Here is a 20,633-nt window from a genome sequence, read left to right on the forward strand (position 1 = left end):
TCATACCAACCTGAATTTGGTAAAAGAGCTCCACAGAGCAAGAGAGGCTGGCAGCACCAGAAAAAACCACCACTCGTTCATTAGAGTGAAATTCAACACAGTCAATAACTGACATTTTATTAGTTGTTTTTTAAAACACTAGTTTAAAAATGAACCTAATTACATAAATTAATAATTATCAAGTTCACCACATAAACTACTCCAAGAGGACAAAGTTCTCGAAAGACTCACTGCAATCATTAACCAGGATAAAAAAGAAAAGAAAAAAGAGCAAACATTGAAGAAACAAAGCACAATACAAATTGATAATTACACTGAATTTGGATATACAACTGAATTTATTATGATTATAACCCATTAGAAATGGTGATCTCAGGAGCACAAGCTCATCCAACACCAAAGGAGGGGGAGGCATGCCAATAGGCTCTGATGGAACATTCTCCAGACTGTCAATTCACTACAGGACAGGTCCTTAAAAGCTCACAGTGTGGTTGAACCATCTAATCTTTCATAAAAGTTACAAGGAATTAATGTTGAATATTATGTGGTATAGGAGGGGGGAAAAGACAAAAAATCAAACTTTAATCAAAGACAGCAATCTACGAAGAGGTTGCCGCACGATCTGATTCTATCATGGATTTGATGTAGTATTCACCCGCCTTGTACGAGGACCGAACCATGGGACCAGATGCCACGTACCGGAATCCCTGCCGAATCCCAAAGCATACATACATTAGTATCAACCATGTGCAAACCAGCACGAGACAGCCAAAACAGATGATATTCAACCTTTAATTGATACAGTGCGACTTTAAGAATATATGTTGCTAAACACAATGTTGCAAGTAACAATATATATATAATCTAGATTTTCATTATTACCTCTTCCTATCTTGACTACTATCATGAGGTAAGAGCCCAAACAGAAATGTTCAAAGGAAATGAGCAGTCGGAGTTTGTAGAGCAGTCAGAGTTTGTGGGCACAAATCACACCTCATGTAACAAAATAATTTTGCTTGAGTTCCTATTATTGATGCTAGCCTAGGCAAGACACAAGAAAATAGGCAAATAGCTAATTTAACATTGGGCCTATTTACACCTTTGCACATTGCAATCAAGTTTAGGGTTGATCTAACTAAACCTTTATTTTTGTTTTCTTATTAGTTAGTATGCTGTTGGCCTATCTATGATTTATTAGGTTTTAGTAATCAAGGATAGTTTGGTAGATCTCAAATTTGTTAAACAAGGACTACAATATGGATCTATCGGGTCGTGTAATTGAATCATTATCTTTGATGATAGGTCTAAAATCTAGTAGTCAAAGTTACTTAGTTCCCTATTCTTCAGCCTCAACAATCCTAGGGGCACAACTTGGGCGGACTTAGGGTTGGTTTGGGGTGTCCTAAAAAAGTGTACTTTTTGTCTTTTTACGAAAAGATGTGCAGAAAAGTAGAGAGGTGATGTGATGGAAAAAAGATAAAAAGATAAAAAGATGGATTATATAAGTTATGCCAAACGAGGCCTTAATCCGAGCAACCTAAGCCCAATCCGAAATTTTTTTGGACATGGAAAAAATATTTTTAAATTTGGTACAAGCTTGGGCAAAAATTCAGAAGCTTGAATTAAATTTGGACAGGCTTAGACAAAGATATCAAACAACCCAAGCAACCCGAAACCTAAAACCCAAATTATATATATAAATATATAAAAACATTAAATATACATATAAATTATTAGCCATTGGTTGATATTAAAGTAATTTAAATCATTAGATCATATTGAATATTTATTATATACACAAATAACACGATACAAAATTTTACTTATTTATTTTTCCTCACTCATAAATTGTAAAGACCATGATCTCGACATTTCTCTTACATTATATAAATTATTTGTTTTGATATTATTAATGATTTTATTAAAAAAAAATTGTAAATAATCTAATTTTAACAAATGAATTAACTTAGCTGCACTAAAACAAAAACAAAACCCAAAAAAAAAAAAATGTAATTTATATGCAATTCAGACAACTGGGCCAATTCGGGTTTTACTCAGATCAGGCTTGGACAGACAGCCTTGGATTACAATTCGGACTTGAGTAGGCCTGGGCAATTCTCAACACAACTTGGGTTGGGCTTGAACAGCCTCTTAACTCGCCCAAAGCCGCCCGAGTTACACTCCTAAATAATCCTAGCAGAATTAGTTGAATGTTAGTGAGTTTGAGTTGTGTTTATGAAATTCTTGCAAGGGTGGCTCCTCTCCACAAAGGTGCAAAATCACTACTCAAAAATTGCTTACACACCAAATGGCTCATATAACAGCCAAGGTTGTTAAAATCGGGATCCTACGTTGGATCGTTGGAGGTGTTTATAAGATCGAATCGTAGAATCGGATCGAGGATCGTAAGATCCTACCGAAAATGACAAATTACATAATAATTTAATTTAAATAAATATTTATTATAAAGTACACACAAAATGAACCTATATTTTATTAAAAAGAAGTGAAGATATTGTGAAAAATATAATACTCCATATAAAATGTACATATAATATTATGCAATAGAAAACTCGATGGTGAAAGTTCTGTATTTTATCAAAAAAGAAGGTGAAGAAGAAGAAGAATTCTATAACAAAATACTTTACAATGTACAATAATGAATAAAAAGTGAAGAAAAAATATTTAACAAAATTGGATATGAAAATAGATTAAGAACTCAAAAGAGTAGCTTAGTTGAATGATAAGGTTTGTCGTTAGCATCCCTGGTGGAGCGGATTCAAGTCACAAAAATAATTTTTTCAGAAATTGGGATAAAGTTACAATCATCTTACCCTTCTTAGACTCCGCTAAAGCTAAGCTTGTTTTTCCGACTATTTAATTTTCTTAAATTACCGCAATATTTGAATGTTTGTTTCCTAGTTTATTTTTCTTAGTCTATTTGATTCAATGCTACTTAATTTTTGTTATTTATTTTGACAACATAAATTAATATTTAGACAACAAATATAAATTTACAACAAAATATGTCATACAATACAAAACAAGGCTTGTAAATTGGATCGGATAGGATCGGATTCGGATCGGGATTCCACGATCCTATAAGATCCCACTACCAGGATCGAAAGATCCTACCTATAAGGAGTTTTTTACACGATCCGGATCGATTGCACTCAAATGGATCGTAAGATCGTAGGATCGTAAGATCCGGATCGGGATTCTGATAACCATGATAACAGCTCCAAAACCTTATCCAATCAAACATAAATCAATGCAATTGTTTTCCCTACCCTACCCTTTGGCCTCTAGCTCCATCCTTGAAACCCGTAAGCTTTATTTGATTAATGGATTCAGTGAGGAAAATAAAAAATAAAAAGTAAAGGTGGCTTTTTTACTTATTTGAAAAAATGACAAAAATCTGAGACAAAAATTCAGCTATAGATATCTTTTCTCTTTTTCATGATTTCTTATCCTCATTTAAAAATTTGTTAATCTAACCTTTTTCTCAACTACGAGACAACTATGATTGAAAACAATTTTCCTTCTCATTTTTCTCTCCCTTTCCTCGCCAGTTCCAAGGACCAAACGCAGCATAAAATAGTTATCATCCACAGAATTCCAGTCATTATTTTCTACAAATCCATCAACCTACCACTGTTAAAATCAACCAAACTGCATCCACCTCCCCGCCTACAAACCGTAGAATATTTGGTCTCCCTTTTTTATCAATAATCTCAAAACTTTCCTTGCTCCAAAATCCACGACGAAAATTAACTGTGTGCAACCTTATTCCAAGTTTCACTGAAGCTGTCCTAGATCATTGAGACATGCAAGTTTGTAAACAAACAGTGTTCTAGGAAATCAATCAAGGGTTGTCCATGGGGCCTCACCTCCTCTCTTCATAGTACATTAATAAGTAGCTGGTGGATGCAAAATGTGCTGGGATAAGTTGTTTACAAAGTAGATAATCTAGAGTACATAGTCTAAGTTTAAACACAAGAATGTAGGAGAAAATCTACTAATGAAAGTCGAGGTACATAGAATATGGAAGACATCATCCAATGTAGTAAAAGTGGTTAACAAACATGATTATACCCTCAATTCTATACTTGCTGGCTCTGGATATATCCTACATCACATGACTTAGAAAATATGAGGAAGAAGAACTCCGAAAATATGAGGAAGAAGGAATATATTTCTGTTATATTCAAAACTTCTTATTTTACAAGACCAAATGACACTCCTTATATAGGAGATATTACAAACATCATTATAACCCATTATATGCCACTTACATATTATATATTACCACTATCTACCACTATCATATTATATACATGTCACTATCTACCACCAACACCACTATCATATTCTATACATGCCACTATCTACCACCAACACCACTATCATATTCTATACATGCCACTATCTACCACCAACACCACTATCATATTATATGCATTAACACAAATTTCCAGCACTCCCCCTCAAGCTGGTTTGAAGATATCTTCCATAGCCAGCTTGCTAGTCAGCTTATCAAATTGCTTCTTGTGTAGTCCCTTCGTTAGCACATCAGCTAATTGTTCACCTGTTGGAAGGTAGGTCATACAGATTATGCCAGCATTGATTTTCTCCTTGATGAAATGTTTATCCACTTCTATATGTTTTGTGCGATCATGTAGAACTGGATTATGAGCTATAGATATAGCTGCTTTGTTGTCACAATAGACCTTCATAGGTGTCGGGTGAGAAAGCTTTAATTCTTCAAGAATTCTTTTAATCCACATTACTTCACAGATTCCATGGGCAACAGCTCTGAACTCTGCTTCTGCACTACTTCTAGCTACCACATTCTGTTTTTTACTCCGCCATGTAACTAGGTTCCCACCTACAAAGGAGCAGTATCCGGATGTTGGTCTCCTGTCTGTAACACTTCCTGCCTAGTCTGCATCTGTGTATACTTCAACTTGAAGATGTCCATGTTTCTTGAACAGTAAGCCTCTCCCTGGAGTTCCTTTCAAATATCTTAAGATCTTATAAACGGCCTCAAAGTGCTCTGCCCCTGGTGAGTGCATGAACTGACTTACCATGCTGACTGCAAAGGCAATATCAGGCCGCGTATGAGACAAGTAAATCAATTTCCCGACAAGTCGCTGATATTGTTCCCTCTCTTTGACTTCTTCAGCCTTAGCAGCTTGTAACTTCAAGTTAGGCTCGATCGGAGTCTCCACCATCTTACAACCAAGCATACCTATTTCTCCAAGGAGATCAAGAACATATTTTCTCTGATTAACGAATATACCTTCCTTAGATCTTGCAAATTCCATTCCGAGGAAATACTTGAGAGCTCCCAGATCCTTAATGTGAAATTCTTTTGCGAGTTTCTCTTTGAGGGCTGCTAACTCTGCTTCATCATTACCAGCTAAAATGATGTCATCAACATAAACAATCAAAATTGCAATTTTACTGTTTTTTGAATGTTTATAAAATATTGTGTGATCTGCTTGACTCTGCGAGAAGCCACAACTGATAACTGCCTTCCCAAAGCGTTCAAACCACGCTCTTGGTGATTGTTTGAGTCCGTATAATGACTTGTTCAATCTGCATACTCTGTCGCTTCCAAGTCTCTGCTCAAATCCCGGCGGTAGGCTCATGAACACCTCCTCTTCAAGATCACCATTGAGAAATGCATTCTTAATGTCAAGTTGATGTAGAGGCCAATCTGAATTTACTGCAAGAGATAACAGTACTCTGATGGAATTTATTTTAGCAACAGGAGCAAACGTCTCCTGATAGTCGATCCCATAAGTTTGAGTGAAGCCTTTAGCCACCAGTCTCGCCTTGTATCTCTCAACGCTTCCATCTGCGTTACATTTTATCGTAAACACCCATTTACACCCAACTGTTTTCTTGTTTTTGGGTAGATCAACTATCTCCCAAGTACCACTTCTCCTTAAAGCATTCATCTCCTCCATGACTGCTAATTTCCAATTCGGATCATCCAATGCTTCCTGTATATTTCTTGGAACAAACAAGTGTGAAATCCTAGATGTGAAAGCTCTATGGTTTTTAGACAGTCTTTGATAGGAGAGGTAATTTGCAATAGGATGTTTAATGCAATTTCGGACACCTTTCCTAATTGCTATAGGAACATCAAGGTCGGAAATAGAAGGAATAGGATTACCTAAAATTTCGATGCCAGAACTCGGGTGGACATTCGGGTCATTAGGATGGACATTCAGGTCATTATTCTTCAGATGAAATCGCTTCCTAGTATAAACCTGAAGCTCAGGATTTAGATCATTTTGTAGTACTTCTCCCCCTAAACAAGAATCTTCTTGACTAGGCACCATAGAACTTGGTTCTCCTAAGTGATCATTATCAGACAGATGTGATTTTTGTGTAGGATAAATGACATTGGGGAGCGGGATAGAAATATCCCAAAAACGGTCTTCTACTCCACTTGTCTCCCCCTGAAGAGAAGTGTTGGGGAAATAAGATTTTGTTTCCACAAATGACACATCCATATTCACATGAAATTTCTTACTTTAAGGATCGAAACACTTATACCCCTTTTTGTTTGAGGAATAACCCAAAAAAACACATTTTATAGCACGGGGGTCAAGTTTTGAACGAAATTGACTAGGAACATGAACATAGGCAGTACATCCAAAAACTTTGGCGGGTAAATCAGAAAACAACCTCGTGTCAAGAAAAAAAGCTTTGAGACAATCGAAAGGTGTTTTGTATGTTAACACCTTTGTAGGCATCCTGTTTATCAAATAAGAGGCTGTTAAAATTGCTTCACCCCATAAATATTTAGGAACATGCATGTAAAACATTATAGCACGTGCAACTTCAAGTAGATGTTTATTTTTTCGTTCTGCAATGCCATTTTGTTGAGGGGTATCCCGACATGTAGATTGATGAAAAATCCCATTTTTTTCCAAAAACTCACCCAACTGCTCATTGAAATATTCTGTTCCATTATCAGAATGTAAAATACCAATTTTGGTTTGAAATTGGTTTTCAATCATATTGTAAAAATTTGTGAATAAATTTTTCACGTCAGATTTTTTGTTCATCAAATAAATCCAACATAAGCGGGTATGGTCATCAATAAATGTAACAAACCATCTTTTACCAGAAAGAGTAGTAATTTTAGAAGGGCCCCAAACATCACTATGAATCAAATAAAAAGGTTTGGAAGTCTGGTAAGGTTTTGGCAAATAAGTAGAGCGATGAAATTTTGCAAAAATGCAGCTTTCACAATGAAAAGAAGAACAATCAATCCCTTTAAATAATTCTGGAAATAAATGTTTCAGATAAAGAAAACTAGGATGTCCTAGCCTATAGTGCTATAGCATTATTTTTTCTCGAACAGAGATTGAACTAGTACTATTAAAGCTCTGAGCTTTTTTATTACTAACAGGTACTTCATCAAAGTAGTAAAGACCTTCAAGCATCCTAGCACGCCCAATCATCATCCCCGAGTTCTGGTCCTGAAATTCACAATGGGATTCAAAAAATGTAACACGACAATTAGAATCCTTAGATAGTTTACTGACAGACAAAAAGTTACAGGCTAAGTTGGGGACGTGAAGAACAGCATTGAGATTAATTTTCTCAGTTAGTTTAATAAATCATTTTCCTGCAATAGGTGAAAAACTACCATCGGCTATTCTGATTTTGTCATGACCAGAACAAGGGAAATAGGTACTAAATAAATGGGAAAAACTAGTCATGTGATCGGAGGCACCGGAATCTATGATCCACGGAGAGAAGTTTAGGCAAGAGAAGGCTTTAGGATTTCTACCTGTTTGTGCCAACAAAACACTAGGAGTACCGGATGAGGAGTTGGATTTTATCAGCTTTAAGAGTTGATCAATCTGCTCTTTGTTGAAGGGACCTGAATCGGCTTCATTAGCGGTAGGAAAGCCACGATTCTTCTCTCCTTGTTTGCTGCTTTTCCAGTTGACAGGTTTGCCATGGATCTTCCAACACGTTTCGCGTGTACGGCGAGGCTTGTTGCAAAAATCACACCAGACCCGTGGCTTATCATCAAACCTGCGCTGGTAATTTGCAGCCTTGTTGGCCGCAGCATCGCTAATTAAAGCAGAAATTTCAATTGATTCACCAGTACCTTTTTTCTTAAGCATGACGCTCCTTCGGCTCTCTTCCCTTCTGACTTCGGCAAATACTTCGCCAATGGATGGGAGAGGAGGTCTGCCAATAATTCTTCCTCGCACTTCATCGAACTCAATGTTGAGGCCGGCAAGAAACTTGTAAATACGACTGTCTTCCACAGTTTTCTTGTGGTGGTTGCAGTCGTCAACCGATTTCCATTCGTATGTGTTGAAGATGTCAAGATCCTGCCACAACCTTTTCAACGAATTGAAATATTTGGTGACGGAATCATCTCCTTGACGAATCTCTCCCAACTTCAAAGTTAATTCGAAAACTTGAGATTGATTTCCTAGGTCAGAATACATCTGACTAACATTATCCCACAATTCTTGTGCAGTAGGATAGCACATGTAATTAGAGCTTATATCCTCCTCCATAGAATTGACCAACCATGTCATAACCATGGAGTTTTCAGCGTCCCAACTGTCGAACAGCGGATCATTAACAGCAGGAGCCTTCTTGTCACCAGTGATGTAACCGATCTTTCCTTGCCCACGGATATACATCCGGACAGATTGTGACCAGCGGAGAAAATTATCACCATTTAGGCGGATGGTGGTGATTTGGACAGAGTGAGAGTTGGACGTTTTCACCGGAATGGCAGCGGCAGGGGTTGAAGTGGTTTCGGACGTGACTTCCGACATGGCTATGACGGTTTTAGGGCTGCTGCGTTTTTTGTTGCTCTGATACCAACTTAGAAAATATGAGGAAGAAGAACTCCGAAAATATGAGGAAGAAGGAATATATTTCTGTTATATTCAAAACTTCTTATTTTACAAGACCAAATGACACTCCTTATATAGGAGATATTACAAACATCATTATAACCCATTATATGCCACTTACATATTATATATTACCACTATCTACCACTATCATATTATATACATGCCACTATCCACCACCAACACCACTATCATATTCTATACATGCCACTATCTACCACCAACACCACTATCATATTCTATACATGCCACTATCTACCACCAACACCACTATCATATTATATGCATTAACACAAATTTCCAGCAACATGTTGTATACACGTGGATGGCGACGTGTAATTGGCATGTCAGCTCAATACCTAGCACATGTTAGCCCTCAGGAGACACGTGACCCATATCAGAAAAAATCTCTTCGAAGTTCAAATTGAACTACATTAAAGGACTTTACTAGCATTCAGCAAAGCATCTAAGTCCTACTGAGTTGACACCGTGCACCAGTAGTCCAACCGCAAGCCTTAGTCCTTATTAAGGGAAAGTGAAATCACATGATTTCCACAATTGTTTACCATGCCATTCCTATAGACCTAAGTGAAGCAGGGAAGTTTATGGTATGAACGAACACACAAGAAAATACAAAAAAAATAACAATTTCTCTAAAATTTTATTACTCAAAACAACTTAATAGCCTCAAAGGCTAACACCTCAAATTATAAGAAACATTGATTGGTGACCAAGCCACAATCCACCCCCCAAATCAAGCCAAAATTACATAAAATCAAAAAACTGCCAAAAATAGCACATTTGAGTTAGATTCAAATATAGAATCTAGAATATAACAGTAGCTTTCTACAACAAAAAAAAAAAAAAAAAAAGTGACTCAAAGGACTTGTTTAGACTCTGAAATTAAGCATTCAAATCTTTCAAAAAATAGTAAATTTTCTAATTTGAATGCGTAAGTGATGTAATTTGCCCAAAATCCAACACAGGCCACCACTTAGGCGTGAGTTGAACTTGTTGGGCCGATCCTGATCGAATTTGGATGTTTTGAGCATGGTCCAACAGCCTTGGAAAACAAAAAAATTAACCATTTTTCCATCAAACGATCAAACTACATCATTCTCCCAAACTAGGAAAGGATTCACCCTTGAGTTTGAATCTTCATCAAATGAGCTATCACCCCTAGAATGGAATCAAGTGCTTGATGTTGAATGCATCAGAAGTCCGAACATGGCTTGCTAGCTTCAACATGTATGCATTGGGATTGATCTTCTCAATAACCTCCAAAGGCCCAATCTTCTTGGAAGCTAGTTTATTGTACTCTCTATTCGAGAACCTATCCTTCATAAGGACAACATACACAAAATCTCTCACGTCAACTTCCACAAGTCGCCTTTTTTGTCTACTCGTTCTTTGTACTTAGCAGTAATCTCCCGTAAGTTTTATCGAGTGGCCTTGTTGACTTGTTGCAACTGCTTGATGAAGTCATCAGTTCTCACAAGATCATTCCTAGATATTAGCTAGTAAAACTCAAGCATATAATCATTGAAAGAGCACTTGCCCTAGTGTAAGTTCTGCAACCTTCGATACATCAATCAAGCATAGTTATGAGGCAAGAAAGCAGCACGCATGTGCTACTTCAATTCTCTCGCGAACTGATCTTATTCTTCCCTTGCCTTGCCTTGCCCTGCCCTGGTTAATTTGACATGTTGCCACCGTGCAACCGAGTTCGCTTTCAATAATTCTATCACTAGTTTCAATCATTCTCTCGCACCAATCTCAGATTTGCAAAGGCTTCATGGCAAGGTCAAGGACTTCATCAAGTAGTTGCAGTAACTCCGCAAGGCCACACAACGAAATTTACTAGAGACTATCACAAGGTACAATGAACGAGAAAAAAGAGGCGAGTTGTGGAATTTGATGTGGGCGATTTTTCGTATGTTGTCCTCACAAATGATAAGGTTCTCGACTAGAGAGTAAACAAGCTAGCTACCAAGAACATTGACCTCTACAATTATTGAGAAGATCAACTCCAATGCATACAGGTTGAAGAAACCAAGTCATTTGTAATTCTTATGTGTATAAAAGCACTAGATTCCATGTAAGGGACATAGCTTACTTGATGAAGATTTGAATTCAAGGACAAATTCTTTCCGACATAGAAAAGATGATGCAATGGTGATTGACAGCAAGTTCATAAAATAGTTTGACCGTTCGATGGAAAAACAATAATTTTGCTGATTTTCCAAGGTTGTTGGTCAAGCCAAAAATGGCCATATTCAATTCGAAATGGCCCAACAAGTTCAAATCACTACTACACGAAGATCTATACTGATTTTGTGGCAAATTCCATTGTTTAGGCCTTTGAATTAGAAAATTTACTATTTTTGGAAATGCTTAATTTCGAAGTCTAAACAAATCCTTTGAGTCACGTTTTTTCTAAGAAAATTCTTTTATATTCTAGAATCCAAATTTGAGCCTATCTCAAATCTACTATTTTTGGTGATTTTTAACTTTATGTAACTTTGGCTTGATTTGAGATGTGGATTGTGGCTTAATCACCAAACAATGTTTGCTATAAATTGAGTTGTAAGCCTTTGAAGCTATTTAGTTGTTTTCGAGTTAACAGATTTAGAGAAAATTGTTCTATATTCTTTATTGTTCTTGTATTTCCTTGTGTCTTCGTTCATTCCATACAATTCCTTGCATCAGTTGGTATCAGAGCTTGTGCTTGAGTCCTAACCATAGCATAACACGGAGTGCATGATAGTTGAAATGTCATTGTTGAAGAAGTGCATAAAAATAGAATAAAGTACACGAGATGCATAATGGGACCATTGCTTTCGACCGATTGAAGCGAAGGTTCAACAACTTGCTGAGTTAATTGCTTTGGCTGAGCAACAATATCAACCTCGAAACCAACGTGTTAATAGGAGTTGTGCTAAGGGCATATGAAAAACCTATTAGCAAAAATGTTAGGAGATGCACTTTCATTATGAACCCAATTGCGACAATGACTTCAAAGACAAAGTATTAGAGGAAGAGTTTGATGGGATATTTTCAGATACAAATACTTCATTGTTGCAATCACACGTTGATTGGGGTTCATCTCCTAAACACAATGGGTATTTGGAGAGGATGAGGTTGTAGTTCATGAAAACAAGACTGGTGAAATTAGTTTGGCAAAGGAAGTTGTTGATGAATTTAATAACGTCAAACAAAAACCCAAGCTTCAAATAAAAGATGAGTTTTAGAGCATGCTTGGTGGAATAGGAAAAAAAAAGTCTAGACTAAAGACATTCTTATTAGCATGATTGAAGATGCATCTCCTATTTTGATCAAGTTATTGATTGGTCAAATAACTTTTTCAAGTGTATGAAAAATGCAAGGTGGATGCAAGCAAATGCAAACTTGATAAATTATTTTGAGTCATGAAAACTCACGGATGAGTCTATTCAAGTTGGGGAGGATGAAGCAAGCGTAATTCTAGGAATTTTATATTTTTATATTTTTTTAAAGTATTTAACTAGGAATCTTATTATTTAATATGGAATAATCTAGAATGTTAGGTTTTCTAATTGGTTTGTTTTATATTTCCTATTTTAGTTATTTCTTGGTCTAGAATTGTTAGGGTTGTTACAATTGTTATCATCATAAGGGGTGTTTTGGGAAGATGATTAAAAGCTGACTTTTTGACTTTTTTTTTTACTTTTTAGCCTTTTTTTTTTGTGAGAGAGGAAATGGGTTAAAAGCAGGGAAGTGGGTTAAAAGCTGAAAAATGACTTTTAACCTACTTTCCAAAATAGGCTTAAATAAGATTGTAAGCCATATATGACTAGAGGTAGTGCTTTGATTATTAATAAAATTTAAGAAAGATAGAGAGTTTCTCTTCTTTTCGGTTTGTTCATGATTATTCTTGTTGCAACATTCTTGGTTTTACATGCATCCCTGCATCACTAAACCAAGAGGCAAGGCTTAAGCATTTTGAAGTCTTTACCAACCACAGCAAGACTCTAGGATCTTGTGGCTTGGTGGCTTGAAACAGAGATGTTGCTCAGAGTGATACTTTTGTGGGTGTCATTGTCTTAGTCCAGCCCTATTGAGAGGGAGACCACACCACTTGATTTACATATGGAAGCTCAAGAATCGAGATAAATCTTAACAAAATGATACGCTTTGGCATATGCTAACAAAATTCTAAAATATTCAAGAAGTTTGTTACAGGGCATGTGACCTATATCTTCTATAAATAGACGGTGGTGCCCCCCCTTACAACACAATATTCTACACCCAGTGCTCTTGAGGGGTCATCCCTAAGTCCCAAACCGAACCTCTATACTTATAGTACTCTATTGCCCGTCTCTCCCTCTGGACTGGGTTGCTCTATCTCTCACCAGGAGATCCCCAATGCCTCTGACGTTAACCCCTGACCCCCAGTCAGTACTACCTACATTAGCCACATGCATAATTCAAACTAGAAATCAAACTAAAAGAGAAAATAAAAAATAGATAGCTACAATAGCCACATGCATAATGCAAACAAGAAATCAAACTCATAGAGCAAATGAAAATAGATTTCCCCTAAACAAGCTTTGTTTCAAATTTGCAAAAGTATTATATACAACACTATGGTGAAATCTAGAGTCCATCTTAAATAGAATGACACAGCCACAACTAAGAAATGTTCTCACTTACAAAAATTCAATTATCAAGAAGTCATCTAAATTAATATGTTCTTTAATCTTTTGAAGAGAGAGAGAGAGAGAGAGAGAGAGAGAGAGAGAGAGAGCAAAGGAGGGAGGCTGGTCTACTAGCAAAGTCATATGCTACTAGTCATTACCATAGGAAATCCCAGCAAAACAAGATAAAACAATCATGCCAATTCCCAAACAAAATTTCTTACCTAAAACTACAAAAGCACACGATCACAAGGGGCCTAAAACTACACATGCAAACAATCACAGGGGGCATATGAAGCAATTTAACCAAAAATCAAAATCATAAATTCCGAAACTAAGGGATGGTAACAAACCATTTGCATGCCAAGAACTCGATACTTCTCGAAAGCCTCGGGGGTTATGTACTCAGATACTGGCATATGGCGCTTTGATGGTCTCATATACTGACCAAAAGTCATCACATCGACACCTGCTTCCCTCACCTTCTCCATTGTTCTCACCACTTGTTCAGGTGTTTCCCCACACCCCAACATTACTGAAGTTTTGGTAAGTGTACCAGCAGGAGCATAGTCCTTGGCCATCATTAAAACATCAATGGATTGCTTAAAATTAGCACGGTGATCTCGTACTGCACTCTGAAGCTCCTCAACTGTTTCAATGTTATGAGCCAAAACATCTAATCCTGATTTTGCAACTTTCTCCACACAGCCAGGGTCTCCTCGAAAATCAGGAACTGCACAATAAAAATCATACCAGCAACATTAACAAAAGGAAGCAAAATATTTTCCATACCGGATTTACATCTGAACAACAGAATTTCACCTTTTCTTATCCACTTCGATATAATGTAGCACAATTGTGTTCACATGGATCTAAGCTCTAAAAATCATTGTAAGTATATGTAAAGCCTGACATTACTTGCAGAAAATGTTCAAGATACCACCATTGAGCTTTCGTCTACACTCTGAAGTCTGAATTAAAAAGTGTATGTCTGGCAGCTCAACTGGGTAAAGTAATCTATGGGCATGTCCAGCCTATTAGCAAGGTCTTTCTACCCTATTTTCTGTAAATGTATTAACGGCTCGATAAACTTACAAGTTGCTGTATTGATCCAGTAGACTTTGCTAGTGGAATAGCATATACCATTCATGTTTTCATAATATGCAGTATTTGCTGTGCTCTCACAGCCTATGTGTAGGATGCAAACCAAATTAAATTTATTGTCAAATTTTCTAAATCCAGTTGTCGCAACTGAAGATGATTCGCTTCAGAAATCGATGGTAACAACCATTAATCCACACACTGTAAGAACACAATGATACATACCCAATGCCTCAATCAACATATTTGGCTTCAACTTCTTTAACTTCTGCACTGTCTCAGCAAAATGGCCACTTCCTTGATCAGGTAAATCATCACGATCGACACTAGTAATCACCACATAATCCAAACCCCATGATGCAATTGCCTCAGCTACGTTGGACGGTTCGTTTGGATCTGGAGGAGGGGGAGTACGTGATGTCTTCACATTGCAGAATCTGAAACATTTTAAATCTCTTAACCATATAAATATAACATGAATCACAAATGGAAGAAATCTAATGTTTCATATATAGTTGTACATGAACAACATTCATCATTATGAAAAACAACCTGCAATATAGAAATTGAAAATCAAATTCAACGAATATGAAAAATCACCTGCAACCTCTGGTACAAGTATCTCCGAGAATCATAATCGTGGCGGTGGCGGTGCCAGTTTCGCCGCCGGACCAACATTCACCCAAATTAGGGCAGCGAGCCTCTTCGCAGACGGTGTGGAGCTTCAATTCCCTCAATTTACTCTTGATTTGAGTGTACTTTTCTCCGCCGGGGATGGACTCCCTCATCCATTTGGGCTTGGGGAGGGGCTTCTTCTTGGTGCCGACCTCGACGGAGTAGTCGTCGGTGGATTGGAGGCGGATGAAGTCAGTGAGAGTGGGGGACTCGGCGGCGAGGCGGTGGCGGAGTCCCTCTAGGGTTTGGGGGTAGCGAGGCTTGGGAGGATCGACGGAGGGTGAGGAAGAGAAGGAGCGAGGAGAGAGAAAGGTGGAGAGAGAGAGGAGAGAGGGGTGGTGAAGGTGGCGGTGGTTGTTGTTGGATTTGAGGGAACGAGCGAGGGATGTGAAGCGAGAATGCATTCTCTGTCTCTCTCTCTCTCTCTCTCTCTCTCTCTCAATATCTGCTTTCTCTCTCTACAATTGCAGATGAATTAGAGAGAGAAACTTCAACAATCGGGGATTTCTCTCTCTAGGTCGTTGGTTTTGGTTGTGGTTGTGGAGCGGTGGCTGCGCAACGCAAAGTCAGGGACCGAGTCGAACTCGGTTCAACAACCTTATACTGAGTCAAACTCGGAAACCTGCCCTGAGTTACAAACTTGATACATTAAGCTGTGTTTAGTTACGTGTCCCAAATATATTTTTATCCACTCATTTGAGTGTTTGTGTTTGTTTTAAAGTTTTAAATTATAATTTTATATTTATTTTTGAAAATTTCTTTTTAGGCGAAAAAATTTAGCTAATCCGTTTATCCTTCCAAATATCTTCCTAGACGTTCGATTGATTAACTAGAATAGTATTCGATTTTTTTTTTCTTGGGCACCTGTTATTTTTATATTATAAATAAAAAATATTTTTAGAATTTTTTTAATTTTTATATGAGTTTTGAATAGAATTTTTAGTTGTGTGTTTGGTTATGAATTGTAAATTTTTTAATCAAATAACTTTTCTAATTTCAAAAACTCAAAACTCCATCTAAACTCAATTCAAAACTCTTTTCAAAACTCATAACTAAACAAATTTTTCACATTCAAATCATAATTCCAAAACTCACAAACTCAAAATACAACTCTATTCTCAAATCATATTTAAAAAATTCTACCAAACGCTACATTTTTTTTTTTTTTTTTTGAGGGGGGATTATTATGAATTAATTAGTTAATTTTTAAATTTTTTTTAATAAAAACATGAGAAAAAATAGAAAGGATAATTGATTTTTTTATGAGAACCGCTAAATGTTTCTACTTTTTTTTCTTTAAACCTCTTATTTCTTTGGTTCCCTACCATCCAAAATTACATTTTACCTATTTTTCTTTACACCCCCACCATATTCCCAACTTTACACGTCACCTCTTTACACCCACATTCTTCTCATTCTCTTTTTCTCCGGCAACCCTCTTCTTTATCTTCAACCACCCTTTTATTCGTTTCTATAGCTTCCATTAAACTCAAAAACACCACTACCTCGCTTCTATCAATGATGCAAAACCCTAGATTTCGAGTAGCATTGGGAGGGTTGGGAGTCTTCTTCTTCTTTCCTCAAAACTCTAGATTTAAAAGTGGAAATCGCAATGGTAGTGGGCTGCAACGGTGGTGACAGTGATGACTAGGTGATCGTGATGGTAATTGGTCAGCAATCTCTCTATCTCTTCTTCTTCTTTTTATTCTTCTTTATGACTCTTTCTCTCTCTCTCTCTCTCTCTCTCTCTCTCTCACTCACTGACCCTCACTCTCTGCGATGATGATGGCGGCTGTAACACATGCCTTCGTAATTAACTGTTACTTCTGAGGCTTACCTTAATTATGTGTTTACATGTGACTTTTCTGTTTTATATGTTTCTATGTGTGGGTTAATTGTGAGCCATGTGCTAATTGAATTATATTTTGCTTAAAAAATAAGAGAAAATAGGAACTAGACCTGTCTGATTCGTAAACTTTTAAGGTCACAAATTGAATATTGGCCTAGGTGATTAGAGTCTGATTCACTTTTATAAGTTTAACTTGGGTTGAGCTGGATTAACTCATAATGAGGATTAATAGTTTTATACTAATTTAAAATGAGTAAGACAAACTCAAGTTAGATATTTTGTTATATTTGAACTTAAGTAAGTAGAGAAGAGATATACCCTGAGAGAGGGAGAGAGAGAGAGAGAGAGAGAGAGAGAGAATTCTAGAGCTTTAAAGAACAAAGAAGAGAAGAAGAAAATGAGAGAGATTAGAGCACATTCACCAAATCAACCATAGGAGGTAAGGAATTCTCCCTTAAACTCATGAGATTAAGTTAATTCCCACGTATGATTACAGAAATTAAGTAGAATTAGGGAATTGGGTTGTGAATGTTGAAGATGCAAACCCTAAAGAAGAAATTATAGGAAATAGCTTGAAATCTTGACATATATGCCATCTCTCATAATTATTCACTTGTTCTTACATGAGTTTGAAGTTAATGAAGGCATTGCTATGGATATTTGAAACATAGGACTTCCATATGTATAACTCTTGTTTATCCTTCTCCATTTCAAGTTTTAATTTTATGAATGGTAAATTGGGATTGGATTGTAAGTTATGATTTTGGTTTGAACTTAAAAGTTGTTCATTCACCATGTTTTAGTAGGTTTCAGGCCTTAATTTGTACAATTTTGGGTTTGGTTTTTGGAGGGGTTGAAGCTAAAAAATAGAGCAGATTTTCGGACTAAAGTCACCCAAAACCACACGTGTGGTAAAGGGAATCACACGTACGGGAAACCAAGGCGCATGTGCGGCGGGGAGGCCCCGCACATGCTGAAAATAGGGGAGAGGAGCTGTACATTATGCATAAATTGCACGTTCCGGCGCACATGCGGTGGGGAGTGTCGCATGTACGGCCAAGGCACTCCGCACATGCGGCTATCAAGCAGTCTCAATGTCATTTTTCTGCTACATTTTTCCCTTTTTCGAGCCTCCGTTAGCATGGTTTTCACATGTATTTGACGTTCATATGCCTTGCACGGGTATCACGATCATTAAAAGAGAATAAAGAACAATTAGACCAACCAATCAATAAGTAGTGATAACAACTAGTTGGTTGCACGGTGAATTAAACGTGCTATGCTTGTATATGTCTGTATAGGTCAAGCGCCACGTCCCAGCCACGTGTTTCACGGAGCCAACTGTGAGTAACAACCTTGTAAAGATATGTTGAATTATAAGTATTTTCTGACTTATGCTATATACTATATTTCTGAACTAGTGCTTTTTGTTTAAATGAATGATCGTCCTATTTTTATGAACTGTATTCGTGGCATCCTTAGCATCTATTTACTGTTATTGTTATAGGGATCTCTATTAGTTCCAATTCTTGGAACTTCTGTTTACTATATTGATAGTCATCATATCTGATTGTCGGTCTTCATGACCGTCCATTTAGTTTTCAAGACTGCCTGTACTAATTTGCTATTAGATGTACCACGTATAACATTTATGCTTCCTGTATGAGATAAAGATCTGTTAAGTAGATGATTCGTTTTACCGTAAGGACATCATTCATAACCTCTTTGTACTGTTGTTATTCATTGGGCTCTAGCTCATGATTTCATATTTATGTGCATACATAGGTGATCCAGTGCAGGAGGGGACATAATGGCGTCGACCTTGCCTCAATTTTGTCAAGCTACCTTTTGTGCCTCACGGCAAGGTTCCCATCTGTCGAAGCTTTTGGGTGACTCGGTGATCACCCTTTTGGCAGCCACTTGTATGTTATGAACAGTTTCACCTTACTTACGAATGTGTTGATGATGGGAATGTGCTCCCTCTTTTGTTTGTACTTTGGAAAACTTTTTGTATCTTGATGTATATACATATATATATATAGCAATGCATTTTGTCTCATATACTTTTTCACAGCTCGTTGGACGTTTTATTCTCTAATATATTAGCTTTTGCTAGCCCCGATCATTAGATTTATACAGGAAGGCCTTTGGTAATCACAGATTACTGGCCAGTTACGACACTAAACCTATAGGGGCGGGTTTGGGTCATGACCGAGTGGTATCAGAGCATGAGTCATACCGCACACACACGTCCCAATGAGCTATAGGATGTCCTAAAAAAAATTAAGGCATTTTAATTGCATATGTGAGTATGTGTGGCTTTCTTTTGTGTTTATGTGATGACAATGCAAATGTGAAACCTATGTGTCCTACGTTTATTATCATTCTGTTTACATGTAGACCAATAAAGGAGACAAGACCTACAGATGCATCTGAGTCTTCCGATGCAAGAATGGAATGGTTAGAGCAAATGGTGGAGTTACTGGCAAAATCTATAAGACAACAATAGAGACAACAATAGAGACAACCATTTCCACCCCCTCCTCCGCCACCAATACTGGTTGAGCCACCTAACAACAGTGACATTATTACTTTGACGCAGAAGTTTAATAAAATGAAACCACCTACTTTTTGGGGGGACCCTGAACCGCTGAAGGCCGAAGCAATGATCTTAGAGATTAAAAAGTTGTTTGAATTATTTCCCTATTCTGAAGAGAAAAAGGTTTTGGTGGCAACTTTCACATTGCAAGAAGAAGCGAGAAGGTGGTGGATGCTTATCCGTGATCAGCAGACTACCATGACTTGGGCACAATTTAAAGAGGCATTTTATGAAAAATATTTTCTACAGTGCGTACGAGATCGCAAAGCGATGGAATTTGAGCAACTAAAGCAAGGTACCATGTCGGTAGCAAAGTACGAAGCCAAATTCATCAAGCTTGAACGGTATGCGCCACATATGGTAAATATCGATTACAAGAAAACTAGAAAATTCGAAGGTGGACTTGATGTTGAGGTCCTTGACCAGATCAATGTACTCAAGTTAGTAAAATATGTTGATGTCTTGGATAGAGCCATTATGGCTTAGGTGAACATTGCTGCACTAAAACAAGCAAAGACACCGGTGACTGAATGGAATGGTAAGAGACAGGGATTTAACTTTAAGAAAAGCCAGAACAACTCCAACAATTTACAAAACAAGAGGCAGAATATGGGATCTTTACTTAGTTCTAGCTAAGGGAATTATACACCCCTCTGCCTAGAATGTGGAAAAAGACATAAGGGAGTTTGTCGCAGAATTTCTGGCACATGTTTCTGATGCGGGAAAACGGGTTACATGATCAAAGATTGTCCATTGGGATTCCAAAGCATAAGTCGGCCTATGGCAAGTTCAGTCGTATCAGTTTCAACATCAAGAGCTAA

At 37.2% G+C, this 20,633-nt stretch overlaps 2 protein-coding genes across 2 annotated transcripts; one reads left to right on the top strand and one right to left on the bottom strand.

The window, feature by feature from the left end:
* Positions 1–277: 277 nt before the first annotated feature.
* Positions 278–16,081, bottom strand: LOC114269284 (lipoyl synthase, mitochondrial). The gene is made up of 4 exons (XM_028210567.2): positions 15,290–16,081; positions 14,915–15,126; positions 13,942–14,321; positions 278–707 (listed from the first exon to the last, which is right to left on the bottom strand). The coding sequence occupies exons 1-4, from the start codon at positions 15,766–15,768 to the stop codon at positions 600–602; spliced, it is 1,179 nt and encodes a 392-aa protein (XP_028066368.2). The 5' UTR covers positions 15,769–16,081; the 3' UTR covers positions 278–599.
* A 3,746-nt stretch (positions 16,082–19,827) lies between these two features.
* On the top strand, positions 19,828–20,298 carry LOC145798187 (uncharacterized). Its single transcript, XM_082885676.1, has one exon. It carries the CDS (start codon positions 19,828–19,830, stop codon positions 20,296–20,298), a length of 471 nt encoding a protein of 156 aa, XP_082741802.1.
* The last annotated feature ends 335 nt before the right edge of the window (positions 20,299–20,633 follow it).

Source organism: Camellia sinensis, chromosome 8 (genome assembly GCF_055761805.1).
Source record: "Camellia sinensis isolate YWXY chromosome 8, ASM5576180v1, whole genome shotgun sequence".
In the NCBI taxonomy this organism is placed as follows: Eukaryota; Viridiplantae; Streptophyta; class Magnoliopsida; order Ericales; family Theaceae; genus Camellia; species Camellia sinensis.